The following is a 13,894-nucleotide window of genomic DNA, read 5'->3' as shown; positions in this document are numbered from 1 at the left end:
AGTGCAGGATTAACAGACCTAAAACATGTAAGGTTAATCTATATATCAAGGCTTTCATAAAAAAGTATAGAAAAGATTTAGAAAAAACATACCCAGTCAAAGTCAAAAAGCTTACTGAAATCAATTACAAACAATACAACGGAAAAAGTATTATATATACATGCAGGCAAATATACAGGAAGTGGTGTAACAATGTATACCAAAGGCCCTTTCTAAAGTGTAATATATCCCGCAGACAATTACAATCACAGACAACTGTACTCTTAAGAACTGGGTTGTAACAAAGGCCACACGGTAGAAAATTCTCTTTAATAATGCGTATACAGTGAAGTTTACTTAAAAAATACTATGTGTGTAAGGTAAATAAGTGTTGTTTAATTAGTCACCTGCAGAATATGCCTTTCTTATTCTATACATATAGGATTGAACATCACAAACAAATGAACAGTAAACTAATGTATTTACCTACAGCGAGAAAGTCTTTGAACGGCAGCGTTCTCATTTCTCACTTTGACAAGCATAATGCTTATTTAATATTCTTTGATGTACTTCCGTCGTGAGTGAAGATGTAGGTTTTCCCGAGTACAATTGTTTACTCCTGTCCATCTTTTATCCATACGGTCTCCTGCATGAAATGATCGGTGAAGTTGAATTTAGTTTCTGTATAGCGAACATATTGCAGCTTGACGTGTTACAGTTCGATCTTACATATATGTTACTGTGCTAGTGAAATAGTTATCAGTGTTGGCGACTTACAATTACTTCTTTTACATTGTTCGTATTATCGGTTTTTACAGGTCTTGTGTTTATTAACTTTGAAAATAACAAGTATGTCTGACACAACATCTATGTATATAGTGCATTAATGAATTGCACATATTCAAGAAACATGACCATTTCTAATGTATGGTATCTGTCCAACAAATACATGGTCCTGTTAAATACATTAAGGCAAGCATAATCCGTAATCAGAGATGGGTCCGATTACTTTCAATGTAATTGATTAAATTACAATTACTTTGTCATTTGTACGATTAAATTAAATTAATGATTACATCATTTCTGAAAGTATCTGATTGAATTAATGATTACATTGGCAAAGTAATCATGATTACATCTGATTACAATGAATTTATAAACAAAACATTTTGAATGATGTGAATGAATAAACGTTCAATATAACTATAGCATTTTTGAGAAAGTATTTCATTTGGTTCAATTATAAAATGATAACTTCTAATTAAACTTCATTTATTTAAATAAACACCAAATTTCAATATATATATATATATATATATATATATATATATATATATATATATATATATATATATATATACATTACACTTTTTCACCAATGATCTCTGAATTATTTTGAATTAAATTCAATAAAGACATCATAATCAAGAGTTTTTTTGTTCGTCTTCTGACGTCTTTTATAATTTATATGTATTCCAAGAAGTTGAAATATGGATGAAATAAAGTTACCAGTTAAAACTATGTTAAATTTTAATAGAAATGTTTAATCAATTTGTAAACAATATGTCAGTACTAAAAATGATTGCATTTTACATGTCCAGTCCAAATGCCAAAAAAAATTAAACAACATATTTGTCCAACTTTTAATGTAGTTTGTGCTAATTAGATAAATTTTCATGTCTGATTTATCTTTTATCATATATATTTCCCTACAGCTATACTCAATTGGTAATTGCAATAAAAACCTTAATTAGTCTCCTACCTGTCAATTCAAAGTTGATATAAATCACAAAAATTAACAAAAGATTATATTTCAGGGTTAATGAAAAGTATACAGTTATTACTTGAATATATAACAGTTATTATCAAATATTAATATGAAGATCATTATAAAACAATGAATATACATATATGTACAATATCTTTACCAAGATAAAAGGTATATAATTGTATTATATGTCTCTTCTTAGGCTAATGATGACTTTTCAATACTGTAACAGTTTATTGTTTACTGAAGTAGACCTGCTTAAAGTATCCAAACCATTTAGTATGTTTAAAATTTATCAAATATGAATAACAAAGAGGTTCATTTAATGACCAAAAACACATTTTTAGATTTTTTTCATTGTAATCAGAATGTAATCTAAAATTAATCATGATTACAGGGTATTTTGAAAAGTAATTGATTAAATTAAATTACATGTAATCAGATTTTTGGCTGATAAATGATTACACTGATTACTTGATAAATTGTAATCAATTACAGCTGATTAACGATTACAATTACAATTACCCCAAGTCTGTCCGTAATATATGTGCACTATTGTTTTTAGACAGGGTATATAATAAGACATTCAATAGCATATAATGTACATCAACATCTTTTATATTGTGAATTGTCACATCAAAAGTAGCAATGAAGTATTGTAAACATATGTTTAAACATGCATGTTATTTATCTTACATTGTGAATGTTGGTAACAGTTTTCCAGTCCATGTGTCTTTTGAAATATTATCTTTGTTGTCTTAAATTCATTTGCGAAAAATTCCATCAATAGTTATCAAAGGTACCAGGATTATATCTTACGTCAGACGCGCTTTTCGTCTACACAAGACTCATCAGTGACGCTCAGATCAAAATAGTTATAAAGCAAAACAAGTACAAGGTTGAAGAGCACTGAGGACCCAAAATTCCAAAAAGTTGTGACAAATACGTTTGAGATAATCTATTCCTGCGATAAGAAAATCATTAGTTTTTTCGAAAAATTCAAAGTTTTGTAACAGGAAATTTATAAGAATTACCATATAATTGATATTCATCTCAACACCGAAGTGCTGACTACTGGGCTCGCCACTCATTCTTTACGAATATTACATATTTCATCTGTTCGTTTATCTTACTGAGATACCCTTACCTCTTTTTAATTTGAAAATGTTGAATCGTGATTTAGATGCTGAATTCTTTGTCTAATCTTGAAATTTATGTGCAACTCATTTATAAAAAGCTAGTTCCCTTTTATATTGTAATGTTTCGTGCTGATTCTTTGTGCTTCAAACTCTTAATACAATTGGTAAAAGTGTTTTTCATTACATTTGGATATTTTGGATATGATTTCCCATAACTGATTATATTGTATATTTTATTTGATATAAGTTCGTATCGAACCGTTTGGCATTTAATTATTGTCTGACTTCTTTTTCTGTATAAATTTGGGTTTTACTTAACAATAGTTGATCGACGTTCAGATTTTATAAATAGGTTTAAGAAGAAACAAATCAAGGTAATAAACAAAAACTGAAAGAATCGCATTATCTCCTTATCAAAAGTTGACAATCTATAATACAATTTGTAAAATCATATTGGTGACAACTTATCAGCATCAACTGCATCGCTCTCTGAGGCATCGCTATTCTTATCTTTTTCAGTATCACCTTATGGTATAATTATGTTGATTAAGTTGATTATGACTACAAGAATTTTGGAGTACCAATAGTGACAAGTGATAAATAATTTTTCTAATAAATGAAAGTTTTTTTTCAGTACACATTGCAATTGTTACTTGTGGATTTTAATGTGCGTGTATCAATTTAAATCATATAATTGTTGGTCTTGTTCAAGAGCAAGATGAATGCTCGATTTTTGTTTGATTGAAATTTTGTTACACTAAGCTGCAACATATTCCCTCCATTCATCTCCAGACATTAAATGTTCCTTGCAAAAATACCTAAATAATACTGATCAAATTTTAACTCTGGGCACAGGGCCAAGTGAGCTTTTCTCATCACTTTGCGTCCGTCTTCCGTCGTCGTCGTCGTCCGGCGTCGTCTGTTAACTTTTACAAAAATCTTATCCGTTACCAAACTTAGCCACAATTATCATTGGAGTATCTAGTTTAAAAAATGTGTCCGGTGACCCGGCCAACCAACCAAGATGCCCGCCATGGCTAAAAATAGAACATAGGGAAAATGTAGATTTTGGCTTATAACTCTGAAACCAAAGCATTTAGAGCAAATCTGAAATGGGGTAAAGTTGTTCATCAGGTCAAGATCTATCTGCCTTGAAATTTTGAGATGAATCAGACAACCCGTTGTTGGGTTACTGCCCATGAATTGGTAATTTTAAGGAAATTTTGCCGTTTTTGGTTATTATCTTGAATACTATTATAGATAGAGATAAATTGTCAACAGCAATAATGTTCAGCAAAGTAAGATCTAAAAATAAGTCAACATGATCAAAATGGTCAGATCTACAAATAAGTCAACATGATCAAAATGGTCAGTTGACCCCTTAAGGAGTAATTGCCCTTTATAGTCATTTTTTTACCAATTTTTCGTAAATTTTGTAGTCTTTTACAAAAATCTTCTCCTCTGATACTACTAGGCCAAATTTAACCAAACTTTGCCACAATCATCATTGGAGAATCTAGTTTAAAAAATGTGTCCGGTGACACGGCCAACCAACCAAGATGGCTGCCATGGCTAAAAATAGAACATAGGGGTAAAATGTAGATTTTGGCTTATAACTCTGAAACCAAAGCATTTAGAGCAAATCTGAAAAGGGGTTTAATTGTTTATCTAGTCAAGATTTATCTGCTCTGAAATTTTCAGATGAATTAGACAATGGGTTGTTGGGTTGCTGCCCCACAATTAGTAATTTTTAAAGAAATTTTGCTGTTTTTGGTTATTATCTTGAATATCATGAATATTAGTATAGATAGAGATAAACTGTCAACAGCAATAATGTTCAGCAAAGTATGATCTACAAATAGGTCAACATGACCTAAATGGTCAATTGACCCCTTTAAGAGTTATTGCCCTTTATATTCAATTTTTAACAATTTTCATTAATTTTATAAATTTTTGTAAATTTTTACAAAATATTTTCCTCTGTGTAACTAAAGGGCCAAGTTAGTTATAGATAGAGAAAATTGAAAGTAGCAAGAATGTTCAGTAAAGTATGATCTACAAACACATCACCATAACCAAAACACAATTTTGTCATGAATCCATCTGTGTCCTTTGTTTAATACATGTATACACATAGACCAAGGTGAGCGACACAGGCTCTTAAGAGCCTCTAGTTTCGTGATATTTGCAGAGATACGTTAACTGACAGAAACACATGTAGCACTTGTATGTTGTCGTTGACCTGGTTTTTTTTCTAATTAGTTCGTTTTTGTCGAGCCTGCGACTTTAGTTGCAGAAAGCTCGACATAGGGATAGTGATCCGGCGGCGGCGGCGGCGGTGTTAGCTAACTTTTAAAAGCTTTATATTTTAGAAGGTAGAAGACCTGGAGGCCTCATGATACAAAGTTTCTGTCAGTCACATGTCAAATGTCCTTGACCTCATTTTCATGGTTCAGTGACTACTTGAAAAAAAAAGTTCTCTCTTATTATTAGTAGTATGATAACTATATTTGGTATGTGCATACCTTGCAAGGTCCTCATGCCCGTCCGACAGTTTTCACTTGACCTCGACCTCATTTCTTGGATAAGTGAACAAGGTTTAGTTTTGGTGGTCAAGTCCATATCTCAGATACTATAAGCAAAAGGTCTAGTATATTCGATGTATGGAAGGACTGTAAGGTGTACATGTCCAACTGGCAGGTGTCATCTGACCTTGACCTCATTTTCATGGTTCAGTGGTCAAAGTTAAGTTTTTGAGTTTTTTTAATATTTTTCTAATACAATGAGCAATAGGCCAACTATATTTGGTGTATGTAAATATTTTATGATCATATGTCAGTCACGCAGATTTTATTTGACCTTGACCTCATTCTCACAGTTCATTTCTCAGTGTTAAGTTTTTGTGTTTTGGTCTGTTTTTCTTAAACTATAAGCTATAGGTCAACTATATTTGTTGTATGGAAGAATTGTTAGCTGTACATGTCTGCCTGGCAAGGTTTATCATGTTTATCTGACCTTGACATCATTTTCATGGTTCACTGATCAATGTTTGGTTTTCTTGGTTAATGTTAAGTTTATGTGACAGTTGTAATAAAGCTTTACATTTAGGACTATCAACATAAAATCAATGATTAGTAAAGAAGGCGAGACATTTCAGTATGTGAACTCTTGTATTCGCTATATGAGAGTATTCTCACCTCCAGTTTATCTTTGATAATATTAATCTTGATGGTTTTTAATGCTTTCAAATGGCATGGAACGTGAAAAATAAAAATGATCAATTGTTCACCGGTTTTTGCTCTAAAATTCATAAGCATTTTAATTAACTTTTACTGTCAATAGTTGAGATCGATGCACAAAAACATATCAAAATTCACATTTCAAAAATATTTTCAACTAACAACGTCGTTTTCTTGATGGATTATTGATTACTTAATTTCTGTGTTAATGTTTCATCTGTCCACCTTTCAGTTGTGATATTTATTGAAGACCATAAGATGACATGTACAGAGCAACCGAAGCTACCTTTCTGCTGCTTTATTATTGTTCTCGATTGTTTTATCCAGAAAATCCTTTCAAACGTTTCAATCTACTTTCAGAAACACAACATTTCGTTAATTACGATTCGTCCGTAAAGATGAATAATGAAGGTTCTGGTCGTTGATTACTGAAAAAGTATAATCATCTAAACGTTCTGCTTGAAAATAAAACGACAGCAGCCAACATGACGGTTATCAATAGAAATTTGAGACAATCAATATATCCGATATTTCTTATTGCAGTAATCATGTAAAGAAATAGCCATGTCATACACGTAATTTGTATGAAGCTGAGTCTGACACTGCATATACTGAACGTTATTGAAAATAATACATGTTCTGAAGGTCATATGAAATTGCTCACTATTACAAAATTGGAAAATCTATCGGATGACAATAGACGCGCATTTCGTCTACATAAGACTCGTCAGTGACGCTCCGATAAAAAAAGTGAAAAAGCCAAACAAGTATAAAGTTGAAGCGCATTGAGGATCCAAAATTTAAAAAAAAAGTTGGGTCAAATAGTGCTGACTACTGGGCTGTTGACACCCCCGGGGACGAACCGTCCACCAGTAGTGGCAACGACCCAGTGGTATAAATAGTTATCAAAGGTACAAGGTTTCAAACTTTGATACGTCAGACGCGTGTTTCGTCTACATAAGATTCATCAGTTACGATCTTATCAAAAAAGTTAAAAAGCCAAACAAGTTTAAAGTTGAAGAGCATTGAGGATCCAAAATTCCCCCCCAAAACAGTTGTGCCAAATACGGCTAAGGTTATCTATGCCTTGGATAAGAATATCCTTAGTATTTCGAATAATTTTTATTTTTACTCTAAAGATGAATAATGAAGTTTCTAGTTGTTGCTTACTATAAAAGTATTATCTAAACGTTCTGCTTGAAAATTGATCGACAGCAGCCGACATGACGGATATCAATGGAAATTTGAAACAATCAATATATCTTATATTTCTTATTGCTGCAATCATGTAATGAAATAGCCATGTCATGCACGTAATTGTTATGAAGCAGATACTGCATATAATAATAATACCTGTTCTGTAGGCCATATTAATTTGCTTATTATAACAACATTAGAAAAACTATCGGATGACAATCGTCAGTTTTATATGTTTCAAATGTAATACTATTACTGAGACTTAAACGATCCGTACATCTCAACATCCCACCTTCAAGCCTGAAATATTTTGAAAAATCTGTAACATATTTATTTGTATATCATGGAAGCTTATTTTATATGCATACGTTTAGTATATCGCTCACAAAATCATAGTGTTTGTTGCATTTATTTACAATAGTGAGCACCTTTGGCAATTGACTAGTAGTTATTTTAAAGCAGTTTTAAAATGAATAAACACTGTCTTATCTGTCTTTTGTTTATGTAATTTCATCAAACATGTAATAGTTTGCTTCACATTAATTCTAGAAAATAAAAGAAACACTGTCTTGTACATAGGGAATTTTTCAACGTGTACTATATAGTACCTTTGATAACTATTTCTGCAAAACAATGTTCTTACTTGGAGAATTTTCCGGTGTTAATTTTTGCTATTTTAATTATAATAATTGTATAACATTCCTTGTAATATATATCATCATTAGAACATACTAGAAAAATTTCAAGATATTGCTTTAGATAATATAAATTATTGTTATTGATGATACATCCCTCAAAAAGTTCAACAAAAGATTTAGAAGTTAATGGTAAATACATGTAGTGATGCAGTGCAGTTGATGTGCTACCTACATTGACGATGATCAGACAACCTATGGCCAATTTAGTCTGTAAATGACTTATGCTCATCTTTTCATCCAGTAGGGTGGTCCGACTATGAATTATTGAAGTGCTGACATAAACGTTTAACTTAATGTCTATTGTAATGATTTTCACCGACATCTAACGGAGAAAAGATGGTTTCTGAAGTATTTGCCAATATGATATGATTCTGGTTAAAAACCATAAAATGTTGTATGTAATATACCTAGCTGTTATGTACTTACATATGTATAGTTCATAAGTAATTATCGCACTTGAAAAGAAAAAAATAAGTCACAACTTACACCACTTCTACCTGACCTAATCTGCCCTATAGATTGTTATGTTTTGTCGTGAGGTTGCAGTCTTGGTTTTAATCCCACATTGCGATATATTCATACCATAACAAGTTTCAGTTCATTCATAGTCATTTCTTATTTGTATTTCGTATCTGGCGACAATCTAACTACTGTAGTACTGCTTTTCTGTAATGAAAAGGTAATACAAAATATACTTAACTTCTACACGACATGTGAAGCTCTAAATCACCCCGAGTTTTATTTATACGTATTAATGAATGGATTTTCCCGCGTTTTACTAGAAATAGTGGGATAATGTTATTATCTGTATATGATTTGTAAAGCGGATACAGCCAAATTCGAAAATATTTTATGATCGAATTCTGTACTGATACACGTATTATATGTTTGTCGTCCATTCTAATGAGGGAGCGTACGAAACTATAGTACAGCTTTTCTATAATAAAATGGTAATAAAAAATATACTTAACTCCTACACGACATGCCAAGATCTAACTCGCCCCGAGTTTTATTTATACGTATTAATGAATGAATTTTCCCGCGTTTTTCTAGAAATAGTGGGATAATGTTATTATCTGTATATGATTTGTAAAGCGGATACAGCCAAATTCGAAAATATTTTATGATCGAATTCTGTACTGATACACGTATTATATGTCTGTCGTCCATTCTAATGAGGGAGCGTAAGAATTAAATTATATTTTGGATAATGGATTTATATCTTAAAACCTATGTTTATTCTATATTAGTTTTTTATGAATACCCTCGCTTTATTACTATCAGAGAGTGTTTTGTAAGGCATTATTTTGTCAATAGTTATTTTATTATATTTCAGAGATTATTCGCATGCATATAAAAGATTCATTATATGTTTGTCTATTTGAAACTAAATAGAGTTCTTAGAGAACAAATTCTCAAGATCAATTTAGTATATCGTTTAAACAAACTTAATTGTTTTACATATAGTCATATCGAGGCTTTTTATAGCTGACTATGCGGTACGTGCTTTGCTCATTGTTGAAGGCCGTACGGTGACCTATAGTTGTTAATGTCTGTGTCATTTTGGTCTCTTGTGGACAGTTGTCTCATTTGCAATCATACCACATCTTCTTTTTTTATAATTAACCTTTAACTGCGTACATGTACCTAGATATCTATAAGTTGTTTATAAAGCCAATACGTTTTACAAAAGACTATGTATTATTTTGCTCATTATAATGAATAGTCTAATACACGTAAAACATGTCCTTTGAAGGGAATAGATAAATTCATCAAATACCAAGGATTAACAGTCTTTCAAGGATATTAACAGCCTTATTGTGTTTTACGTCATGGTATATAAAGCTTTGTTTATAGTTTTTAGATTGACATTTCCTATATAAACAGGAGGATATATGTAAATACCTTAATATTAGTATACTCTCACAGATGCTGAACAAGACAACAAAAGCAAACATACTTCATGACATTTCAGTCAGAATTTGGCGCTGCAAAATAGTTTTATGAATGACTTAAAATGTGTCTGTCTTAACTCATAGTTTTATTTCCGCCATGACATAATATGGTTTATGAATGATGGTAATTACTTTTCAGGCTCATTGGAATTCTGTAAAATGCACCAGAAGGCATCAAAAAGACTATTAAATGTTATGTCATGACCTCAATTGCTTAACATAATTTTTAAAAGTAATTTTTGAAGGAATGCAAATGTTTTCCTTTTTTCCACAGAGCTGTAGGTTCAGATATTAAAGCTGGACAAGTTGTATTATCCAAAGGCCAGTGTCTTGGACCATCAGAACTTGGCATTTTAGCAACTGTTGGAGTGACACATGTAACCTGTTACAGATTACCTATTGTTGGTGTTATGTCTACCGGCAACGAGGTATGTATAGCTGTCTGTTACTCCCGAGACATATTTGTGGTGAGGAAATCAATAAAAACTGCAGATTTAGAAACTTGTGTTTTTATGAATGGAATCATCAGACAGATATATACCATTCCTATAAAAGTGGGTGTTTACATTGAATTCCTTTCGTAGTAATTTAATTTTTAAGTCGAAAGGAGTTAAAATGATTTGTCTCTTTTTGAAATAGTTGTCATCTACTGATTATTGAATTACGGAGACTTATTTGCTCCCACTCCATCTGACGTTCTTGTGTATAAAGCCTTGCAATCATGTAAACAGATTGGAAATAATACAATTGTATATATTGATAAATGTTAGATAAATAAATAGTACAAGATTTCATCAGTAAATGTCCACGTGCACCATTTTATAATATACTATAAAGATACCGCACGAATATTGCTGAATTTAATTACGAGCAAAATTTATTTCATGGGCTGTGGAGGGAGAAGTACCTTTCAATAATTTTATTGCAATTTAAGACTTTAAAAATAATAGCAACATCGATTACTCATCTTAACTGCGTTCTCATAAAATTCAACACTTAAATATCATTAAATTGTGACACGAATCTATGCAAAATGCATGACAAACAGCAAATCATTTGTACTTTTATCTGTGATTTTCTTCACTCAATGTGACAAATTACATTAACACTGTATTTGATAAGTAAATATAGCAAGTAAATAACAATTTGCAAGTAAAACTACAGATATACCTAAAACCAGTGCATATATCAATGTTTGTTTTTTTCACATTGGCACAATGGTGCGGACAATTTAGTAAGAATTGCTGCTCCGGATAGTCTGTGTAGCTCCATGTATCCCATGAACTATCGAAAGACGTAGATCTAATTGTCAAAGAGGCAGCTATTTTCAAGAGACCAAAACACGAGTATGAGGAGTTTAACATGTTGGTTAGTGTCTCAAAAAAACTTGGATAGTTGTGTAACCGCACATCATACAAACGCACTGTTAAAATCAGTTTGAATTAGCTAGTAAATAGATCCAGAACAACTCACGGTTACAGGAAGATATATTTAAATATACAACTATATTCATATTATATAAATAAAGCTAGTCTTACCTTGTTTTCCATGCTGGTAGAATTTTAGGGGTTAAATAATGACTCTTAAATATACAGAAGTAAACTGCTGTTCGAAAGTAATAAATCGATTGAGAGAAAACAAATCCGGGTTACCTAAATTAAAAAATAAACCGAGAAAACACATCAGCTATTAGAGAAAAACAACGAAACAACAGAAACCCTAAAGTGCAACAATAAACAAACGACTGTGCAACACAAACAGAAACGAACTATAAAATAACAAATGCCATTTTCCTGACTTGGTACAGTACATTTAATGAACAAATTGTGGCTTGAACCTGATTGTGTGGCTAGTCAAATATCGCGCTTTTGTGGAAATGTTAACTATGACACTAAGATGACAAAATTACATGACAGGACTTAATAGATTTCTTCCCTTGATTTAGAAAATATCATTGCAACAGAAACTTATATATTTAAGCCTTAACATTTGTGTTTGAGATGGATAATTAATCGGATTTGGTTTGTTCTGCATTTTAATGTTACGAGTTGTTATACACACTTTTAAATCTTATGCAATTGAAGTGTAATTTATCGTAACAATTTAAAACGACACCTAAATCATTAAACAAAATCGATCATTAGAAACAAACAAATGCTAAAAAGATATATGCAAAGAACAATTGATCAGATATTAAGTAGAAATAAAACCTCGTTTATATGAATAACTATAAACAATATTTTATTTTTGAAAACAAGTAAATAAACACGTAGATCAATACAATCCAAGAATTGGAAAAGAAGTGACAAGTCATTTAGACATATTCCTCTCTAGTAATAGATAGTTTATAGTCTACAGATAACTGAATCAGGCAACTAAAATTTGATAAGCATGCATGGAATCATAGAAATCTAATTCTAAAATAGGGATCAGTGCATCTGTTTCAGGCATAAATTCAATTGTTGTTGTAACGAAAATTTGTTATCTTCAAGTTTATTATCAAGTTTGTGCTTATGACTAGTCTATGTAAACATTTCATTTTCTAGTCTTCTCTCTGCTTGAAGGAAAATGAACTGTTGCACCACTGTACTAAGTTAGGAAGATCGTTTATCGCCAGAAACCATGCCACATTTTGTATGTGTATGTCCCATATTAGGAGCCTGTAATACAGTTGTTGTCGCTTGTTGCTGTATATAATATTTGATTTTCGTTTGTTTTGCACATAAATCAGATCGTTAGTTTTCTCGTTTAAATTGTTTTTTTACAATTTTCATTCCGTGGTGCTAGACTAGCTTTATGTTGAAGTCCGTACACTGACCTATATATGTTCACCTATATGTCATTTTGTCTCTGGTGGAGAGTTGTCTCATCGTTAATCATACCACATCTTCGTATTTTTACAGTTACTCAAAATTTTTGTTGAAAATCATGTCCTTTTGTTGCTTTTTTTTAAGTTATGCTCTACTTAATTTTAAGAAAAGAATCGACAATGTATTCATGGAATGTTTTAGTTTTATTTGAGGCATTTTACTAGACAGGGAGTGTTAGGTTTTTTACATTTCGAGTGGTAATTTGATTGGATAAGAAGATCGTTTTGGACAAATATATCCAACGTGACCAAAACAATCAATTGTTTTAGTGTTTTATTCTTAGACATCAATATTTTGTACTAGTATTGGAGGCAATTATAAACAGTCAAACCGATACGAAAATAAAAAGGTTAAATTCCTACTGCTATTATCAATTAATGAATGTATTAAATAGTACAAGGCCACGATTTTAGAATAGACTAATGAATGTTTTCTTTCTATATGTAATAGAAAGTGCACAGCTGTTTTATCTTAATTATTATAGATACCCTGTCATTTGTCCGTATCTATTTTTATCAAGAAAAAGATGTCCTACGCTAATTTCTTTTTGAGTAATTGTTCTAATAATTATTATCGCCACTTGTCAATAGGGAATTCTGTACGCATGACTCCTAAATTAACAGAAACCAATTTATTACATATATGCTAAATAGAATAGTGTTATTGGAATACGAACACTGTATGAGGGAGTTGCAAAAGTTTGGTTTCATTTTCATTTTAATGACATGATTTCTAACCTTTAAATGTAAAACTGAATGTCATTACTTGCACTGATTTTCGAGCGGGGATTATATACCTACAATAACTGATAGTCTATCCGCAGTCGACCCGATGGTAGTAGTAAACATATGCATAACACGTTGGTCAGTATTTCAAGTAAAATACTTATCAGATTCTTTCGTAAAATGTTAATAGTTTGTAATACCGAAGAGTTTTTTTTTTTTATCTAACTGGAACTGTGCACCTATATGTTTGCTTTTGATTTTAACACAGCCCTTCATAATAACTACAGTAGTTTACCCCTATTTTGACAATTTGACCTACTATGT

General features: G+C 31.3%; 1 protein-coding gene across 2 annotated transcripts in view; it reads left to right on the top strand.

The window, feature by feature from the left end:
- LOC143068205 (gephyrin-like) overlaps window positions 1-13,894 on the top strand; it is a 115,946-nt gene that overhangs the window by 85,120 nt on the left and 16,932 nt on the right. For both annotated transcript variants that reach the window (XM_076242078.1, XM_076242077.1), the window contains one exon: window positions 10,250-10,403. In XM_076242078.1, the coding sequence (XP_076098193.1) occupies window positions 10,250-10,403 (154 nt within the window). The remainder of the gene's footprint in view (window positions 1-10,249; window positions 10,404-13,894) is intronic.

This window comes from Mytilus galloprovincialis, chromosome 3, assembly GCF_965363235.1.
Source record: "Mytilus galloprovincialis chromosome 3, xbMytGall1.hap1.1, whole genome shotgun sequence".
NCBI lineage: Eukaryota > Metazoa > Mollusca > Bivalvia > Mytilida > Mytilidae > Mytilus > Mytilus galloprovincialis.
Note: the sequence above shows the minus strand (reverse complement) of the source record. Positions and strands in the feature narration are given on the sequence as shown.